General features: G+C 45.1%; 1 protein-coding gene across 1 annotated transcript in view; it reads right to left on the reverse strand.

Moving 5' to 3' along the window:
* Positions 1 to 21,221, reverse strand: part of LOC138301192 (lipocalin-like) — a 35,959-nt gene that overhangs the window by 4,590 nt on the left and 10,148 nt on the right. The window contains exons 2-5 of the mRNA XM_069241420.1: positions 10,778 to 10,917; positions 9,619 to 9,695; positions 5,434 to 5,547; positions 4,880 to 4,981 (exon numbers count right to left, since the gene is read on the reverse strand). Coding sequence (XP_069097521.1) covers positions 4,880 to 4,981; positions 5,434 to 5,547; positions 9,619 to 9,695; positions 10,778 to 10,917 — 433 coding nt within the window. The remainder of the gene's footprint in view (positions 1 to 4,879; positions 4,982 to 5,433; positions 5,548 to 9,618; positions 9,696 to 10,777; positions 10,918 to 21,221) is intronic.

Consider the following 21,221-nt stretch of genomic DNA (forward strand, 5'->3'; position numbering starts at 1 on the left):
TGCTTCCTTAACACAGTATGTTTCCATAAAACAGACATGCATGCATTCAATGTTTTTCTAAAGACCTAGTGGATAAACTAGAGCTCTTAAGTGGAGAATCCATGTCTCATGCTTTCATCCTCCTAGCGACATTAGCATTAGGTGTAGGGAGCATGTAGTGAATGATGTATAAGGCAGACTAAAATCCCAACCCAACATCATCAGTCATCAAAGGAATACTTTTGAATCAATATTTTTATGCATAGCTTCCAGAAGAAGTCATAATTAGGAACAAGGTTTTGAACCCTAGTTATTCTCTACTCGGATGTCAGAGCCATGAAGCTCCAGGCCACAAGGCCCATGCTCTTACTGCTGTGATCCACTGACTTCCTTGGTTTTCAGATACATGAAGGAGACGGGAGGATGAAGGTGGCATCCATTTTGTTAATTCATTCATTAACTTTGTGTGGTTAATAAAAAAAATAAAAATAAAACAAGACTGTGTTTTAAAAGGTAATAAATATTTGGTCACATGTGGTGGCCTTTATTAAAAAGCTATAACAATGTAATTAATCACGCAGGCATGGCCTGGACAGTTGGACTGAAAGCAAACTATATGAACATAAATTAAAATCATCTACAAACAAAAAAAGCCATGGTTGTAACATAAGACTGTGTCTAAGTCGGTAGAAACTGCACAAGTAAAACCATAGTTACAAACTTGGAAACAATAGACACTAAACATGGTCCAGTCAATCATGCAGCAATGTAATAATTGCAAGACTGGGGGATTATCATGAAAGCCATTTTAGTACCGTTCCATCACATTCATGCATGTTGTGGATCCTTCATTACATCTTCTAATTCCTTTCCTGTTGAATAGTGTGTTGTGGGCACGAGTTATGGTCAGCTTAGAGTTCTACGCATAAAGGCATGTGAAGGTAGTTCTTGAGGCTACAAGAGTTTTACGGGTGGCAGTTGGGCCACAAAATGCACAAGACTGGTTGTTAAAGATGACTTTGCAAGTGAAGGGATACCTAGGCGTTTGGTAACAGACAATGGGGTGCAATGTGTGTCCCAAGAAATGCAATGTTTTTTGATGGACGTGGGAAATCAGTCACTTGAAAACTGCTGTCTATTCACCACAAGCTAATCAGCTTGTAGAAAGGATGAACTCCTTATTTCCAGTGGTGCTGGATTCTAGGTTATCTCTGAAGGATATTCTTAGAGAGATTTGGTGGACATTTTGCACTATTCCTAACTATGTAACATTTAAGTCACCTTTTAAAATCTTGAAGGGAAGAGTGGCTAGCTCGAAGTTCAATCCAGTTTGGAATTTTTTGGGGCAGAAATGTGAATAATGTCACTACGGAGATGAGAAGTTCCCAGCGTATGAGTTATCAATGCAACTATAAAGTAAGTTATGGTGTGAAATACTCAGTTGAAAACCAGAAATGGAATGTAGGTGTATAATGTAATGTATGGGTGAAGAAATCAGGTTGGGAAAATAAAGTGTTGACTCAATTTATGGGTCTCTTTTCCTTTGTGTCCATTCGGAAAAATGCGGTCACTGTGGTTCTGGTGACACTTAGAGTGTGTCAAGATAGATAAAATGCTTTACACTAATGCTTCACAAAGTAGAAATGACTGTGCTTCAGAAAGAAAAACTAGATGGCATGCTGCAACCGATATGTGGGTGTGGTATTCCAGTCTGCACAAAGGATCTCTCTCATGTGAGAAAAGGACCTGCACATTATGAAGATTATATAATGTATTGATTCCTTTAAGCATAGAGCTCTAAGCTGGCCATCATAGTTAACTCATGCCCACACACAGAGCTTTCAAGCAACAGTATCTCTGAGACCAGTACTAGGGTAAAACAGATAATGTGTTCAAGCTATTCTAGCTTATATTCACATCATATACAGCTTTGCCTCCCTTCGTTGTCTTTCTTGCTTGCCTGTAATTCTTGTAGGGGGAAGAGCCAAAACCTTCAATGTGCAAAGCGATGTTTTAAATGATAGGGTAGTTGAAAAAGAAATGGTTGAAACGTAAATTTGGAATAAGTAGCTGCAATCAGATATAGAAATGCTGGTTGACATTGATCTTATGTAAATTGAATATATGGGAGACAGGTTTAGACTTAGAAGTCACCAACTAATTTATACAACATGTATAATTCTTATTTTAATCAGCAAGTTGGACGATGCTTCGCTTAGGTATTTAATCTTTGGCTTGCTTGGACACAAGTTCGGGTTCTGAGCAGAGGTTTTCAATGGTTCTAACCAAATCAATGATGTCAAGGTCCCGGCAGGTACTACTTTAAATTTAAAATGAGTTTTAGGGAAGATGGCTTTATAAGTCTGTACTGTTCTACTCAATTTAATTCCTAATCGAGATGGGCCTGGGCCTGAGATGTGGAATCAGAGAGACCAAAGAGCAAATGGCTTTTCTGCACCTCAAATCTCCATCTGCATCTCCCCTGTTAGCAGTGGGTCTCTTCAGACTTGCATTGATAGGGAATTGAAGGGGAAACAAGACAAGCGGCGCTCACAGATCCGGTGTTAGGGCGGACCCAGCTTTCTGACCACAATCTGCATATGGAGAGAGCAGCTTAGGGTTAGCAGGGGAATGGAAATGTGTATTGGGTGGTGCAGGATGGTGGCATAAGACCAATTATAACTTCAATTTGTTTTTAATATTGGGACTGGGTAAGCAGGAGCGTCGCTGAAGGTCATGGGGGTGACAATCGCAGACGCTGGGTATTTTGTATTTTTTTGCATAGTAGGGTGGGGGGGGGGGGGGTCACAGGAAGGCAGGTATTTTATCGAAGGGGAGGCCTAGTATCCTCCCCAGTTAAAAAAACACCTGACCACCCACTGAGGATGGCCTGTCTTTCAGTTTTTTTGCAGTATTTGCTTGGAAAGGTTATGGCCAGAGAACGATGGAGTGAGTGGTAGGAGACCAGGCAAGTATTCATTTTAAAGTACTGCCTCAGAGATGTGAAGTCATGTGCATGACTCCACAGGACTGCTCCATACTTGTGCCATGGTAGCAAAATGGGAAAGAGAACATTTTTTTTGAGGGGGGGGGGGCATACTTAGCACAGCAGTGTACATGAGTAGCTGTTAAAAAGGGTGGGTTTTTCAACTCGGGGAATTACAAGTTACATCATACAACTTGAGCTTTGCTATTGTTGCCTCCCCAATGTCACTTTGGAACCCCTCAGTAAAAACTACCCTGTTATTGACAGCCGCACATCTATAAATCTACATGTCTTTGGGGACACCAGGTTTCCTACAATATAATTATGGGGTTGCCTTTAAAATGCATATGTTAAATTATTTTTGATCTAAAGTCTGGTTTTCTTATGTACAACCATCCAGGTCTTCCTTTACACCAACTGAAAGAGTCTGCATCTTTAGTGCAAACTGATTGCTATTTTTCATGATACAACTACTAGTGTGGGTGGGCCCATCAATTTCTTCTTTCCTTCCCACCCCCCCCTGCTCCTGCCCAGGAGAAGGAGGTACATTGATAATTGGCAGCAAACTACAAGGTTTGATGAATGTTTAAAACTCTAACAAAAGCATGAGTTAACACATATCCAAATACCTTTGGAATTCACAATGTCCAAATGTGGTCCCATACTTTAAACAACAGTGGGTTTCATTTTTAGGAAAAAGGATACCTTTCAGAAATAGTGCCTAAAATAATCATATTGAGCTCCACTTTTAGTAAGGTCTGCGTTACCGCTCTATAGACAAATTATAAAGAAATATAAATGGTTTCCATCAGATGAATGAATCCCAAAATTTAGAATTTTAAAAGTGTAAGAATGGGACCTCATGACCTTAGTTCAGCGCTCACTGGTACATTTAAAGGACGTTAGCCCATAACTAACATTAGCATTGTTCAAATAAATATAATCCCTCTCAGAGCCAGGCATTAATGCCAATCCAAAAAGCATTGGCTTGAAATCTATGGACTGAGGAGGGTGTCATTCTTACGATAACAGGCATCAGGGTCTCAGAAGATTGGAGAGGCTTTTATGAACAGGTCTTTATTTCATCAACTGGTCGAAAGGTGATGAACTTCATAACTTAACTTAGTAGTCAAGGCATAGCTTTGAAGTAGAAACATGTACACCTTAATGAATTTTGGCAAACATGTTGACAGTCTGTGTAAAGAAGGCTACAGCAGTTCATGTACAGAATCAGAGGTACGTTCTCCTCCATAGCATGGCTGAGGATCTGCAGAGACACCTGCATTACTTCTTGCATTAGTATGTATTCTCTTGGAGGTGACAAGATAGACAGTAGCTCTCCTTATTTTTATTTCACACAACTGGTCTCTTTTCATCAACACTAATTTACACACAAAGGTATAAGGTCCTTCTGCTGAAACAGCCATGACACAGTAGACTCCTGAATCTTAGACATGTTTTATAGTGGAAAATCTGAAAAGCACATTGGCAAGGGTTAGTACAGAAGGTGCTGACACTTACACAACTATCTTCAGGACACTCAAGGTTACTGCAATTGTCTTGAGATGATGGGCATCCCCAACCAGTGAGGACACAGGATCAGAGTATAATAAACAGAGCTCTTTCATTGGCTTTTATGGCTATCAAAGCATTTCCATGTAGGGGGAATAATGTCAGAGAAGGCAAGGTTTCAGAAGGCTTTGCCAGTACAGAAGAATTACCCTGAAAAAAGATTGATTAGAGTACACATTTCATTTTCAGGATCAAAGTGTTAACATTGATTGACAAAGCACAATTAAAAAAAGTATACATTTGACGAAGCTTTCTGTGGTATTAAAGGGTGCCCCTGTAGAGGATGTAATCATCTGAAGACCATATATACTTATATCTGTTAATAATGGGTCATGTTCTTACCAGTTTGGGGCAATGTGATGATACTGCTCTGGGGAAGTCCCTGGTCCAGGGAGAATTTTTCGAATTTCTCCAGCAGTTCGGGCCTAAGGTTCTTTGATCTTCCTACAATTAGAAATAGAAAACCAAAAGAAGAATCATCTGTAGGTAAATTACAAAACTAAAACACATTCTGGTAAAGATACATTAACACTACAACAGCAATACGAATTAGTCAAAACCACTAAAACCCTCAAACGTGCAATATGGCTTCAAGCCATCTAGTTGGCTAAGCCTTTGCCAGCACAACAGACATCCACTCAAGCTATACTGACGTATCTATATTCTCTCCCCAAGATCTATATCACCCTTCCTAATGATGATAATTTAACCCTACCAGAGTCACATACACATAGCAGACTATCAAAGCTACGTAAAAGACATGAAATCATAAAAGGCATCCAGATTCCTAAAGGTTGTGGTGTTATACAAATGCACTTAACATAATGTAACATCACATCAGCCTGGTTCCACCAGGCAAGCAGTCAAGAAACGTTAATCCTTCATTAGGTACGCACCATAGAGGGTCACCATAGTGAAGAAGTCTGTCGCCTTTGCTTTGCGGTTGAACACCAATGCGTACTCATCATAGTTAGTGGAAACTATGCGAATATCATGCTCGCTCCCCCAGCCTGCATAAAGGAAATGATAGAGTAAATGAAAATAGAAAATGAAACATGAAGCTTACCAGCAGTAACGTACCAATGTACATGGTACCCAAATGGGGCATCCATCTGGCAAACTGGATCTAACCCACCCAGGGAAAGCCACTAAGAATGTTAAGTGTGCCACTGTTCACAAATTATTCTCTTATTTTAAATATAAAAAGAAAACATTGTTATTATACTAAGTATATTATTTATTGTTATGCTGGTGATGCCTTACCTTATTAATAAACCAAACATGTCTGGGTTAGCAGGAGACCCAGATATCCTTTTGGAGACTGCAGGGTTATATTTGCATTGTGGAAGTAGGAACAACACATTTCTGTTAAGGACAGGGACTATCAATCTGCTCTACATTTTTAAAATGCCATATTCATATACTGCATCTTGTGCTTGACAAAAACTACAAATTCAAAGTTATTGTATCATATATACAAATACACACACACACAGAGGAAAAAAAACAAAAGGTTAAAGTAACATTAATAGGTGAATTTGCCAGTGACAACATTCATGTTTTGAAAAACAAAAAAAACACAGAAATTCACCTATTATGGTTAGCAGTGCTAACTATAATTTGCGCCATGCACTGCTTATGACCTCACATATGACATCATTCATGAAATGTTCTATGGCACAATTTATGACACCACTGATGACGTCTCAAGTGACATCATTGATTACTGCTAACAGCTGCTAGCTGCTACATATCTTTGTTTTTTTAATTTAAAACTTTAATATTGCCACTGACCAATTCACCTAACCATATTATTACTTTATTACTTTATCACTGTTTTTTTTCAGTGAATTTCAAAGTTTTTTATTTTTAACAAAAACAAATATTTGTATCACACCTATCTAGAACATTACTTTAACCTTTGGTTTTTCCAGTGCATTTCTTGGATTTATTATTTTTTTTTTTTAAACACAAGGTAATATTTAATTACTATTTGTAAATCTAGCACTCCACCGCACTCAGCCATCAGCTGTGCGTAGCAGTAGTTTGGCTGCAGCCATCATCCCCCCCCATACAGCCAACCACATGCTGCTCACAGCCTTTGGCCAAGCGCAGTGTGGGCGAGGGGTGTTGGCCATTGGGCCTGGCCCTGGGGACCCCATCCCCCAGGCCCACTCACTAAAATAAGGGCGAGAGGAGTCACACATCCCTACTCTCAGAGCCTCATTGAGCCTTGATATGCCCTTGGGATTCCATCCCCCAGGGCCACTCATTATAATTAAGGGGAGGGAGCATGTGGCACCCTTTGCCACGCCGATATTAGCCCCGGGGGCCCCAGCTGGCGTTATTGTAAGGGTAGGGGAGCACGCATCTCCCATTCCTTGGCCATTTGCGGCCTGAAAACCACATCCCCAGGACACACCACAGGTAAAGGTGGGTGTCCTGGTGCCCACTCAGGCATCCACCATGCTCTGTTTGGGGGCTGAGGGGGGAGCCCCAAGGCCCCCACAGTCCCAGAGAGGCCAGCACTGCTACCGCCCACAGGTAGCAGCTCCTAATGCTGCTCCCTGCTGGCCGAGAAACAGATCTAAAGTCCGCTCCCAGCGGGCTGGAGCATTTTTTAAGTTTCCACCAGCTGAGATCGGACTTGGTGTTTGCTCCCGCTTGGTGGGTGATTTAAAAATGCTCTTCCCAAGGGAGAAAAACACAGGTTTCCCTGTCCAAAACCGTTATGTCCCGGGGGTGGGAGTTGGGGTCCCCAGGGCTGTTAATGGCTAATGATGGGGGGACACAAGGCCCCCATACACTCAAGTAATTGGTAACAGGGTGGGATTCAGTGGGCCTTTTGAGGCTCAAGGAGGGGGGCGTGCAGCCCCTCTCCCCATTTTGTGACATTTTGACCGCAGTGGTGGGCTCCTTGCAGCCTTTTGAGGCACGGGGTGGGGGCCATTAAGCCCCCCCTCCATATAAGCAAATGTTGGCGTCTTACAGCTTGGGGAGGCGGGCCACGTGTCCCCCTCCCCTTTAAAAAACAGCCCCGGGGTAGGCTGCCCGGGACATAAAACAATGGATGCAGTCCGCCCACATTTTCTTTTTTCAATCATGTGAGAGTCTTCCAAGACTGTGGCATTTTTGCTGGGTTTTGTTTTTCATTTTGGCCCCAAAGGGTGCCCTCCTGGGTCCCCTTCATTGGGTCTAGAGGGTCAGGGTATCCCTACTCTGCCCCATATAGTATTGTTTTTTTTGTAACTTCACAAGGGACTAAATTCCTGAAACTTGTAATGGCTGCTAGCAACATTTTTCTCATGCTGCTGGTAGCCACTCAGAGCGCTCACGGGATTCAGACTCCTGCAAAAGTGAGATGGCCCAGGGGAAATAAAGCTCCCGGGACCAATCAGAACGCTCCATTTTTTTAAATTGGTACTCCAGCGAGAGTCTCTCAAACCTCTTGCAAGCCCAACCGTCCAATAGTTATAATTTTTTCACCATTAATTTTCCAGTAACTAATGAATGGATTTACACCAAATCAAAAAAGCACGATGTGCAGAACCAAGATCTAGCTTCCTGTGGAATTTGGTGTCATTCCGTTCATCAGTTTTTCTGTAGCCTGTCTTAAAGAAGTGTATGGAAAATGCATGGAGATTTTGCGGTGAGCTCCGCTACCTTTGCATAGAGCTCCTGTACCTGGACGGTGAGCGCTAGTACCTAGACAGTGAGCTCCTGTACCTGGACGGTGAGCTCCAGTACCTGGGCAGTTCACTCCGGGAGGTCAGATCCTGCATTACTATGGCAATGAGCTTCTACATTAATATGGCAGCGAGTTACTCTTGTGCATAAGGACTGATCGTTCCCTTTACCCACCCAGAGAGTTATCCCTTACCTACATAACAGTGAACACCTGCAGTATCTGGGAGAGAGCTCCTCCACTGCCTAAACGTGGGCTCCTCCAGCAGCTGGCACTTTGTGCCTTAGTACCTGGACAGTGACCCTCTCATACTACAGCACTAGACCTCTCCAATACCAGGCCAGAGGAGCACATCATGTACCCACACAATGAGCTCCTCCTGAACCTGGGAAGTAAACTCCTCCAGTACCCAACCATCGAGAGCTTCCTATACATGAACAGAGGCCACCTCCGAAACATTAGCACTAAGCTCCAATACCTGGCCAGGGATTTGCCTGGTTACGTCCTCCCATATCGGAGTATTTGACACCTCCTTCCCTTGAAGAGACAACCTTGCAGTTGGGGAGTGAGCACTGACTGTGCCTGGACTAAAGTTCCCCCTGTAATGGGGAAAGGGCTTTCCTGCACATACGCAATGACCTCCTACTCTTGTGTCCTACACTCTTTATACTGAGCAGGAAGCACAGCCTGTGCCCAGGCAATAGGCTCTACCGGTACCTAGGAATGGCTCCTCCCACACCTGGGCTATGATCTCCTGCTGTTTGTGGGCAACGATTTTCAGAGATGCGCTCCTAATTATGGGTAGTAGGATGGTGCTCTGTGTGTGCTATGATCACTTTTAGTTTGTGGTCAGTGAGCTCCTTTTTTACCTATAGAGTAGGGCCTTTAAGATCTTCATGTAGATGCAAGGTCAGCACTTGCAGTAGAGGGGTCCACACACATTCCAACAACTCCGATTTAGGAGGGAGACTTCCTCCATCCCAGTCTAGGTTAACAGGGAAATTAAATTCCTTTACATTTTTTAAGAAGTTATCCCTCCTTAATGGTTCTAAATGTTGTCATGTCCAGTGATTAACGTATACCAGTAACACAAGAAAGCCATGGTTTTAGAGCTCAGGCTCTGTTTAAGTTGGTGAAACCCGCACAGTTGAAAACAATAGTTACTTAGTTAAAAATCACAATTAAAACTGAGCACAATCCAATAAATTGTGCCGGAAAACAATGAATGTAAGATTGAGGGCATTATGAAGAAAGTAGTATTAGTGCCTTATTCATAACATATTGTTGGCATCTCATTTGAGGGTCAGTCATAGAGTGTTTTGGACCCCGTTGGTGCACTCATAACTTAATTCTGTAGGGTGTGTGGTGCACTGTCTATTCACATGTTAGCACTTACGTGGACTGGTGGCACGGAAACGGCCAGGCTGCTCAGTCTTGATGAAGGTCATGCTTCTGGTCTCACACCGGTCAGCCCTGAAATATATTTGGAAATTCAAGAGAAAAAAAAAAGATCAGTGCAGGTTTACATACTCATGGCTGCCTTTCCACTTACCCAGTGACTAGAGGGCAGGCCTATCTATCCCTCTCTTTACAGCTTCCCATGGAACAAAACTAATATCTTGCCTCTGATCCTCCCCACTATTAAGTTAACTTACTTTTTTCTATACCCCTTCACTAGGATCAGGATTCAAAGGTCCTACAAACATCTACATTGACCCAATCTTAACTTAAAATCTCCAGGCACTATTGTGTACTCCAGGTATCCCAAAAAAGATTGTCAAGGCCAGATTAAACTCCAGGAACACTCCATACGCCAGTCAATTCCATGATGTGCTGCAGGCAGCCCTCCAAATATAAATCAATATACAGGAGGTGCCATAGGTATTCTCTGTATGTCAGCCAGCGCACAAGGTGTCAGGCAACCTCATTACATGTGCCAGCACTCAAACACATACTTTCACTCTCTTTTACACCTTTCAAAGGCTGGACTATTCATTCTACCACTCTCAAATTTTGACAGTGGACTTCAGGCTATTGGCTGCTTTTGGAGAATCATCAGCTGCCATGATCCAACAATGCCCACATGGCCCCATTCTTGTCACAGCCTTGTGCAGCATTATGGCTGAATTGTACATTTCTATCAGAGCTGATTTTAGATTATAGTCAACTCCGCCACTTCTCTCTCTCACTCACACTTCTTGCTGGACGCTCTGTTCCACCTCATTGCTCTTGTCCTGGTTTGGTGAGAAGTGAGGAAGAAATGTTGCATATTCTATGCAAAGAGACCCTTCCCTGGGTCTGATCAGCACCTCAAGGAGACAGAGAGCCAGCTCTGCCTCCCAGAACCTCCAGGTCAATCACTCCCTAGTGTTTGAAGAAGGGGATAAGAGGAGCAGGAAAGATGGAGGCATGGATTTGTTTAAATACTTCTTGCTGTGGGAGCGGGGAGAGCCAACCCTGTCATTACTGGCTTGCGACTCTGGTCCATCAGCTTAGTGAGATGCTTTCACTATGACTTTTTAGACAGCTTGACACTAGAAGGTGCTTTGGTTTACCTAGGGTAGGTTGAGGTGACCTCCAGGGTGCCATCTGCATTCTGGTTGATGATGGTGGTGCACATTGTTAAGGTGTCCTTCTTGTTTTGGAACCATCTGGAATTAGATGCTATGCCTATGCTGTGCCATTTCCCCACAATCTGTGGATAAATAAAAGAAAAACTAGAGTTATCATCATGGTTTGTGTTAGACCTGGCATCCTTGGCGTGGTCTCCCCTAACTTTTTGCCTCTACTTCCCAGGTTGTTTTCTGTGTGCTAGACTCTGTATTTGCTGTTTTTGTTACTCTGGACACTTTACCACTGCTGACCAGTGCTAAAGTGCAAGTGCTCCCGATGTAAAATGTATGTGTAATTGGCCTTTCCATGATTGACAAGTCCCTAGTAAAGTGCACTAGAGGTGTCTAGGGCTTGTAAATCAAATTCTACTAGTGGGCCTGCAGCATTCATTGTGTCACCCACGTTAGTATCCCTGTAAACATGGCTCAGACCTGCCACTACAGTGTCTGTGTGTGCAGTTTTAACCTGCCAATTCGACTTGGCAAAGGTACCCACCTGACAGGCCTAAACCTTCCCTTTTTTATACATGTAAGGCACCCCTAAGGTTGGTCCTAGGTAGCCCCATGGGCAGGGTACAGTGTATGCTAAAGGTAGGACATGTACTAATGTGTTTTACATGTCCTAACAGTGAAATACTGCCAAATTCAGTTTTCACTGTTGCAGGGCATATCTCTCTCCTAGGTTAACACGGGGCTGCTTTTAAATATTCTTAAAATACAGATTCCCATTGAGAGCAGGTAGAAATTTGGAGTTTGGTGTCTCTCAACTCACAATTTTAAAATACATCTTTTAGTGAAGTTGGTTTTAGATTGTTAGTTTGAAAATGCCACTTTTAGAAAGTAGGCATTTTCTTGCTTAAACCATTCTGTGACACTGCCTGTTTGTGGATTCTCTGTCTGGGTCAGTTTGTGCATATCCTCTAGACCAGTGTTCCCCAACCCCCGGACCGCGGACCGGTGCCGGTCCGTGGATCAATCAGCACCGGGCCGCCCCACTGTGGCGGGCGGTAAATGTTTGATAATTTTTCCGTGGCCCGCTTGTCACACAATGGGACAAGCGGGCCACGGAAAAATTATCAAACATTTACCGGTCCGCGGCGATAAAAAGGTTGGACAACACTGCTCTAGACAGTGACACAAAGGGAGCAAGGGTGTAGCCTAGGTATTCTGATGAGCTATCTGAGCTAGAGCGGAGGGAGGAGTGGATGGGCCATGCCTACCCTCACACAATGCAGTCTCCAAGGTCTGGGGCCTGGCCTGGGCAGGGCAGGATCTTGTGAACAACAGAGACTTTCCTTTGAAGTTTGCCAACTTCAAAGGCAGAAAGCGGTATAAGTAGTGGACACAAAACCTCTGACTTTTGCTCACTTCTGGAATCAAGAGGAACCTCTGCCAAGGAGAAGAGCTGAAGAACTGAGGAGAAGTGCTGCCCCCTGCTTGTGACTGTGCTTTGTTGGGCTATCCTGCAGTTGCTGCTTCTGCCTGTGAAAGGGGACATGCTTTGTTGGGCTATCCTGCAGTTGCTGCTTCTGCCTGTGAAAGGGGACAAAGACTAGACTTTGTTGTGCATTCCTGCTTGAGCGCTATCTCCAAGGGCTTGGAGTAGAGCTTGTCTCCTGTCTTAAAACCTCAGGGACAGCAATGGCTCCACCATCCAGTTTTGAGTCTCCATACTGTGGACTCTAGCTTGCCAAAGGGTGCCATTCCAGTTCCTGGGCCCCGGGAAGTGAATTTCTGGTGAAATCCTGTGAAACGACACCGGACGACGCCGTGCAACTTCACTAAGGACGCCACTGTACAGAACCCGCAATGCCTCCTGCACCTGAAGCTGTGAACCTCGTAGAAGCGAGACGACCCAAACGACTCCTCAGACCTTGCATTCCCGCAGCCGCTGTTCCTGCATGACTTTGCTGAGATCAGAGTGTCGTAGCACCGACGTTCGTGACACTCGACTCTGTTGCAGCAGCGGTGTACCCGTGATGTGAGCGCGACCTCGCAGTATTGTGACTTCATTGGACTTCGTCTCTGCCGGAACCAAGGGACCGACACCTCGCAACCACGCCGCCTCACCTCCACCACTCCGCAGTAAGGACCCTATTTCTCTTTGCGACGCCTCTGCTCCTCTGCCCTGTAGCACCAGAACTTATGCTACATCGGGTCCAATGATGCCTCGCTCCCTGACTCCGTGCACCAGCCTGTTTTCTACTCGTTTTAATAAGGTACTGTACCTGGGGATCCATGTGAATCCGTAAACGGCACCCATGGCGTCACATTGTATGAAACGACTCAGCTACCACGCTGCTTAACATCAAATTGCAGCATTTGTGCCTCTAGGCATTATTTTTGTGTTTTTAAGGGCTAAAATCGTATTTTTAATGGTGTATTGGGGATTTTTATTGTATTTGGGTCTTGTTTATTTAGATAAATATTTACTATTTTTCTAAACCTGTGTTGTGTCATTTTGTAGTGGTTCACTATATTACGGTGTGTGTTGGTACAAATACTTAACACATTGTCTCTGAGTTAAGCCTGCCAAATTGTGCCAAGCTACCAAGGTTGTAAGCGGAGGTTGACTGAGTGTGATTCTCCTTTACCCTTACTAGAGTTGGGGTCCTTGCTTGGACAGGGACAACCTGACTGCCAACCAAAGACCCCATTTCTAACAGTTTGCCACAGAAAAAAATACAAACTTCACATCAGAATCAATCACAAATCTGACCAGTAAGCAAGTCAATATTATGCATTGATGTAACAAGTTCCCCTGAGCCATTCTTTGCAGCCGTCTTGTACTGTTTTGTGCTCCCTGCCAGTGCCTTAACCCGTAGGGTGCCTTGGACAAGGGGATCTCGTCCAGGCACCAGTTCCCAGGTGCCTTGGACGAGCTCCCCCCATGGGCCCCCCACCCACACCCCCCGGTCGTGGATGGAAGGGGAATCCCTTCCCCTTCCACCCCTGGCAATCTGATGACGTCAGCACGCTCACAGTGCGCCGACGTCATCAAGTATTGCCGGGACGCGCTGGAAGCCATTTGCTCCCAGCGCGTCGAGGGAAGAGGACTTCCTTCAGGTAAGTCCTTCCCTTTTTGGGGGTTTGGGGGGGGGGGAAAACAGACACAGGGGGAAATGAAAGGGTTTTTCCTTTCCCCCTGTGCCTGTTGTCACTGGATTCCTGCACCACGATCGTGGAGCAGGAATCCCCACTAGCCACCAGGGATTTCTTTGTGTTTGATTTTGGGAGCGACCCCTTGGGCAAGGGTCGCTCCCATGAGGGGGGCTATTTTTGTATCCTATTTCGCCCCCCCGAGGGCAGATCGGCCATGTTTTTGGACGATCTGGCCCCCGGAGGGGTCGAAACACACTAGGCGCCAGGGATTGTGTGGTGTGTGTTTTGTGTGTTTGGGGGCACCCCTTGGGCAAGGGTCGCCCCCCCCAAAGTGGGGTAATTTCGTATTGGCTATCTCTGCCCCCCTTGGGGGCAGATGGGCCTATTTTTATAGGCCCATCTGCTACCAAGGAGGGCAGAAACCACCAATACGCCAGGGAATTTTTTTTTTGTTCCCCCTTTTTTTGTTTTGTGCTGGGGGTGCCCCCTTTGGCAGGGGTCGCCCCCTAAAGGGGGCACAGAGCGGTTGTCCATTTCTGCCCCCCTTGGGGGCAGATCGGCCAATTTGTTTTACGCCCATCTGCCCCCAAGAGGGGCAGAATCCACTTAGGCACCAGGGATCATGTGTGTTTTGTGTGTGTGGGGGGCGGCACCTTTGGCAAGGGTCACCCCCCCAAAGGGGGCACATTAGTGATGGCCATTTCTGCCCACCTTGGAGGCAGATCAGCCTATTTTTGTTAGGCCCATCTGCCCCCACGGGGGCAGAAGGCACCAGGATGTCAGAGATATTTTTTTTGGGTTCCCTTTGTTTTTTTGTGCTGGGGCACCCCCATTCGCCCCCTTTCGCAAGGGCCGCCCCCCCACCCAAACAGGGTACAGAGCTGTTGCCAATTTCTGACCCACTAGGGGGCAGATCGGCCTATTTTGTTTTAGGACCATCTGCCTCCTAGTGGGGCAGAAGCCACTTAGGCACCAGGGACAATTTCTAAGTTCTTGGTGGCGGGGTGTTTGTCACCTGACGAAGTATTTGTATTTGAGATTATAACAGTTTATTTCTTCTTTTTGTTCTAGTTCAAAGCTTTTGCTTCCTTTGCTGTGGATCCTTGCGGTTTTGGCAGTAGTTGTCCTGCGGTTTGCATAGTTGCATGTTTTAGGTAAGTGAAAGCAATTTACTCCAAAGGAGTATTGTTGACATGCATGAATGACATGTTTGTAGGTGGTGTACTAAATGCAGTATTGTGTGTGAAATTGTCCTTAGATTTGAGCACAATGATATTTGTGTTGTCATATGTCTAATTAGCTTTTTTCTTTTTAGTGGGATATCATTGGTGATTGCTGTGTCTGTGCAGAGTAGTTGCTGGTGCGTAGCTTTTTCAGGCAAGTGAGTGGTATAGTTTTTTAGTACATAACTCTCTGTAATAAAGCTACACTTTGTTTATTACTTATTTTAGTGCTAGTTGTTGTTGGCAATCCATTTGTTGTTAGTGAGGAGCATGGCTTTCCGCAGAGTGACCGCTCAGCAGGTTGTTGGCATACTCTTTGAGTCATCTTCAGACCATGATTACGAGACTGACTGCATCTGAGGCAGAGGAGGAAGTGAGAGATTCTGGCAGTGAGTTTTCTGTCCGAGAGTATTCTTCTGATGAGGAAGCGACTCTCAGTGCAGATGAAGGGCCTGTTGTAGAGGAGGACATTGATGTGCCAAGAGTGCAGCAGCCTGGGGCCGAAGGGTTTCCCATTAGAAGACCTGACACCTGGATTGCCCCAAACATGGAGCAGCCAGTTACCTGCATTTACTGGTCTCCCAGGGTGTAGAGTCAATACGGAAAACATTTTGCCTGTCCATTTCTTTCACTTGTTTATGGACAATGTATTTTTGGAAGAGATTGTGGAGCAGACTCATTTATATGCAGAGCAATATTTGAGGGACAACGCTGCCAGACTCAGGCCTCAGTCTAGAGCTACTCAGTGGGTTCCCACATATCTGGAAAAGATTAAAAAGTTTTTAGGTTTTACTTTTTTGATGGGGTTGATCAGAAAGCCGTCACTGGCTTCTTATTGGTCTACTAGTCTCTTGATGGCAATGGCTATATTTCCTGCAACTATGACACGTAATCGCTATTTGCTTCTTCTTCGTATGCGGCATTTTGTAGACAATGCTTTAGCCTTGCCATGAGATCACCCTGATTATGACCGTCTTTTTAAGATTAGGCCATTCCTTGATCATTTTGTAGATCGGTTTTCAGAGGTCTATGTTCCAGGCAAAGAGATAAGTGTGGACGAGTCTTTGGTCCTTTTCAAGGGGCGTTTAGTTTTTAAGCAGTACATTCCTAGTAAGAGGGCACAGTATGGGATTAAATTGAATATGCTGTCAGGAAGCAGTACAGGATATGTGTATAATTTGCGGGTCTACACTGGTAGGGATTCCAGTATTGACCCTCCTGGTTGTCCAGCCACTTTTGGAGTTAGTGAAAAAATTGTGTGGGAACTTGGTAGACGACTGTTTAACAAAGGTCACCATTTGTACGTAGATAATTTCTACACTGAAGTGCAGTTGTTCAAGGATTTGTTTAGAGTGGACACTGTTGCTTGTGGCACAATCCGTTCTAACCGGAAAGGCTATCCAAGGGAGCTTGTCTGTAAAAAAAACTTGAGAGGGGACAGTGCAGTGCCTTGCGGAATAATGAGCTGCTAGCTCTGAAATTTTCCAGACAGGAGGGATGTGTACATGCTATCTACCATCCATGATGAGAATACTTCCCCTGTGACTGTTAGGGGTCAGGTTGCGGAAGTGCGCAAACCTGCGTGCTTTTGGACTACAATAGGCACATGGGTGGTGTTGATAGAGTAGATCAGAGGTTGGAACCTTACACTGCTCTTCGTAAGGCTTACGTGTGGTATAAAAAGTTGGCCCTACATTTATTTTATTTGGCAACTTTTAATGTTTTTATTGTGTTCAAGGATTGTTCACCTGAGTCAAGGATGACATTTGTTAAATTTCAGGAGTCAGTGATAGAGAGCATTATTGTGGTGGAATGGGCAAGAGTTCCTAGAGTAGAAGTGGTGGAGGAAGTGGCTAGATTGAAAGATCACCACTTTCCAGATCACATTCCTCCCACTCCCAAAAAAGACTTGCCCACAAAGAAATGTAGAGTATGTGCCCAGAGATCAATCCGGAGGGAGAGCCAGATGTACTGCCCCGAATGCCCTTCAAAGCCTGGGCTGTGTGCCCGGCTGTTTTAGAAGTTACCACACTAGGAAACATTTTTGGGAAATACCGTGAGCGTAAACTGCCTGTTTTATATTTTCATATTTTCAGTTTCACGGTTGGCATTACTGTCATGTATTTAGTTAGAGCTTTTGTGTTTGTAGTTTTGTACTTATTTTATAATTAGTTAGTGGTTTCTTTGTTGTTTATAACAACAAAAAAAAGTGATGGCGGTGTGCGTGGGGTGGCGCTTGGCTGGCAGTATGGGTGGGGTGGCGCTTGACTGGTGGTGTGCTTGGGGTGGCGCTTGGCTGGCGGTGTGCTTGGGGGGGGGGGCGCTTGGCTGGCGGTGTGCTTGGGGGGGGCGCCAGTCCACACACTCATCAGCTGGTGTGATTGCTGTATCAGGCATGTGGGCGTATGAAAGTGATGGGCCCTTGACTGGCGCTGTCTGTCGATGCGAGTGTTGTAATGTGCTGGGCCCGTGGCTGGCTGCGTGAATGGTCTTGTGCATGTCATGTATGAAAGGTGTGTGAAAGGACTGTAAAGCGGTTGGTGCCTCGCCGTGGCTTTACAGCTCACGAGCTGTGAGTCATTGATTCAGTTTTTTGGCCTTTCAGTTATTACCAGTGCATTTCACTTTTGTGAAATCTCTTGTTAATAAAATTTGATCTACAGGACCATCACTCACCCTCGTGCCAAATCCAACCAGTATGTGTGGTACAAATGACAAAACCTGCTCTGCTGTAATCAGGCGTCGCAGCACACTTGTGACACGCTGGGTGTCTCAGGTGGGACCCCGATGATGAAGCATGCCACCAACTTGGTTGGTGGGTGAAGGGTCTTTTTCACATAACGTGAGTGCGTTTCTTTTCACAATTTTAGTGTTTGGCACATCACAGACGTATGTGGCACATCAAAATGATATATTACAAAACTACCTGTGTTTGGGGGGGAGGGGGCACCTATGTTTTTGGGTATAGGTGCGGCCTTCATCTAGGGAAACTTACCAAACCCAGACATTTTTTAAAACTAGACACCCCAAGGAGTCCAGGGAGGTGTGGCTTGCATGGATCCCCCAACATTTTCTTACCCAGACCCCTCTGCAAACCTCAAAATTTGCTTAAAAAAGCATATTTTCCTGACCTTCGTTTGTACGATCACGGCTCCAGCAAAAAATTCCTACTCCCCAGCATTCCCCTCAGTCTCCCAAGTACAATGATACCTCGCTTGTGTGGGTCCCCAAAGCAGAGTTAGCCTAAAGATGTATAAAAGAAGAATATGTGCTGTGCTATCCCCATTATCTCTACAAGTTTGTGGCCTTTCCCTGTTGCAGGCACCTGGCCCCCCCACACAAGCGAGGAATCATTTTTATCGGGAGACTTGGGGGAATGCTGGGTGGAAGAAAATTTGTGGCTCCTCTCAGATTCCAGAACTTTCGGTCACCAAAATGTGAGGAAAACGTGTTTTTTTAGCCACGTTTTGAGGTTTGCAAAGGATTCTGGGTAACAGAACCTGGTCAGAGCCCCACAAGTCACCCCAACTTGGATTCCCCTTGGTCTCTAGTTTTCAAAAATGCACAGGTTTGGTAGCTTTCCCTATGTGTCGGCTGAGCTAGAGGCCACAATGTACAGGTAGGCACTTCGCAAAAAACATCTCTGTTTTCTGTCAAAAAATGGGATGTGTCCACGTTGTGTTTTGGCGGATTTCCTGTCGCAGGCGCTAGGCCTACCCACACAAGTGAGGTATCATTTTTATCGGGAGACTTGGGGGAACGCTGGGTGGAAGGAAATTTGTGGCTCCTCTCAGATTCCAGAACTTCCTGTCACCGAAATGTGAGAAAAACTTGTTTTTGTAGCCAAATTTCGAGGTTTGCAAAGGATTCTGGGTAACAGAACCTGGTCAGAGCCCCACAAGTCACCCCATCTTGGATCCCCCTAGGTCTCTAGTTTTCATAAATGCACAGGTTTAGTAGGTGTCCCTAGGTGCCGGCTGAGCTAGAGGCCAAAATCTACTGGTAGGCACTTTGCAAAAAACACCTCTCTTTTCCTACAAAAAATGGGATGTGTCCACGTTCTGTTTTGGAGCATTTCCTATCGCGGGCGGTAGGCTTACCCACACAAGTGAGGTATCATTTTTATCGGGAGACTTGGGGGAACGCTGTGTGGAAGGACATTTGTGGCTCCTCTCAGTTTCAAGAACTTTCTGTCATCAAAATGTGAGGAAAATGTGTTTTTGTAGCCAAATTTTGAGGTTTGCAAAGGATTTTGGGTAACAGAACCTGGTCAGAGCCCCACAAGTCACCCCATCTTGGATTCCCCTAGGTCTCTAGTTTTCAAAAATGCACAGGTTTGGTAGGTTTCCCTAGGTGCCGGCTAAGCTAGAGGCCAAAATCTACAGGTAGGCACTTTGCAAAAAACACCCCTGTTTTCTGTCAAAAAATGGGATGTGTTCACGTTGTGTTTTGGGGCATTTCCTGTCGCGGGCGCTAGGCCTGCCCACACAAGTGAGGTATCATTTTTATCGGGAGACTTGGGGGAACGCTGGGTGGAAGGAAATTTCTGGCTCCTCTCAGATTCAAGAACTTTCTGTCACCGAAATATGAGGAAAACGTGTTTTTGTAGCCAAATTTTGAGGTTTGCAAAGGATTTTGGGTAACAGAACCTGGTCAGAGCCCCACAAGTCACCCCATCTTGGATTCCCCTAGGTATCTAGTTTTAAAAAATGCACAGGTTTAGTAGGTGTCCCTAGGTGCCGGCTGAGCTAGAGGCCAAAATCTACTGGTAGGCACTTTGCAAAAAACACCTCTCTTTTCCTACAAAAAAATGGGATGTGTCCACGTTGTGTTTTGGAGCATTTCCTATCGCGGGCGGTAGGCTTACCCACACAAGTGAGGTATAATTTTTATCAGGAGACTTGGGGGAACGCTGTGTGGAAGGACATTTGTGGCTACTCTCAGATTCAAGAACTTTCTGTCATCAAAATGTGTTTTTGTAGCCAAGTTTTGAGGTTTGCAAAGGATTTTGGGAAACAGAACCTGGTCAGAGCCCCACAAGTCACCCCATCTTGGATTCCCCTAGGTATCTAGTTTTCAAAAATGCACAGGTTTAGTAGGTGTCCCTAGGTGCCGGCTGAGCTAGAGGCCAAAATCTACAGGTAGGCACTTTGCAAAAAACACCTCTGTTTTCTGTAAAAAAATGTGATGTGTCCGCGTTGTGTTTTGGGGCATTTCATGTCGCGGCAGCTAGGCCTACCCACACAAGTGAGGTATCATTTTTATCGGGAGACTTGGGGGAACGCTGGGTGGAAGGAAATTTGTGGAACCTCTCAGATTCCAGAACTTTCTGTCACCAAAATGTGAGGAACCCATGTTTTTTTAGCCACGTTTTGAGGTTTGCAAAGGATTCTGGGTAACAGAACCTGGTCAGAGCCCCACAAGTCACCCCATCTTGGATTCCCCTTGGTCTCTAGTTTTCAAAAATGCACAGGTTTGGTAGGTTTCCCTATGAGCTGGCTGAGCTAGAGGCCAAAATCTACAGGTAGGCACTTTGCAAAAAACACCCCAGTTTTCTGTCAAAAAATGGGATTTGTCTACGTTGTGTTTTGGGGCATTTCCTGTCGCGGGCACTAGGCCTACCCACACAAGTGAGGTATAATTTTTATCGGGAGACTTGGGGGAACGCTCGGTGGCAGGAAATTTGTGGCTCCTCTCAGATTCCAGAACTTTCTGTCACCGAAAGTGAGGAAAACGTGTTTTTTAGCCAAATTTTGAGGTTTACAATGGATTCTGGGTAAAAGAACCTAGTCAAAGCCCCACAAGTCACCCCATCTTGGATTCCCCTAGGTCTCTAGTTTTAAAAAATGCACAGGTTTGGTAGCTTTTCCTATGTGCCGGCTGAGCTAGAGGCCAAAATCTACAGGTAGGCACTTTGCAAAAAACACCCCTGTTTTCTGTCAAAAAATGGGATGTGTCCACGTTGTGTTTTGGGGCATTTCGTGTCGCGGGTGCTAGGCCTACACACAGAAGTGAGGTATCATTTTTATTGGGAGACTTGGGGGAACGCTGGGTGGAAGGAA

Source organism: Pleurodeles waltl, chromosome 6 (genome assembly GCF_031143425.1).
Source record: "Pleurodeles waltl isolate 20211129_DDA chromosome 6, aPleWal1.hap1.20221129, whole genome shotgun sequence".
In the NCBI taxonomy this organism is placed as follows: Eukaryota; Metazoa; Chordata; class Amphibia; order Caudata; family Salamandridae; genus Pleurodeles; species Pleurodeles waltl.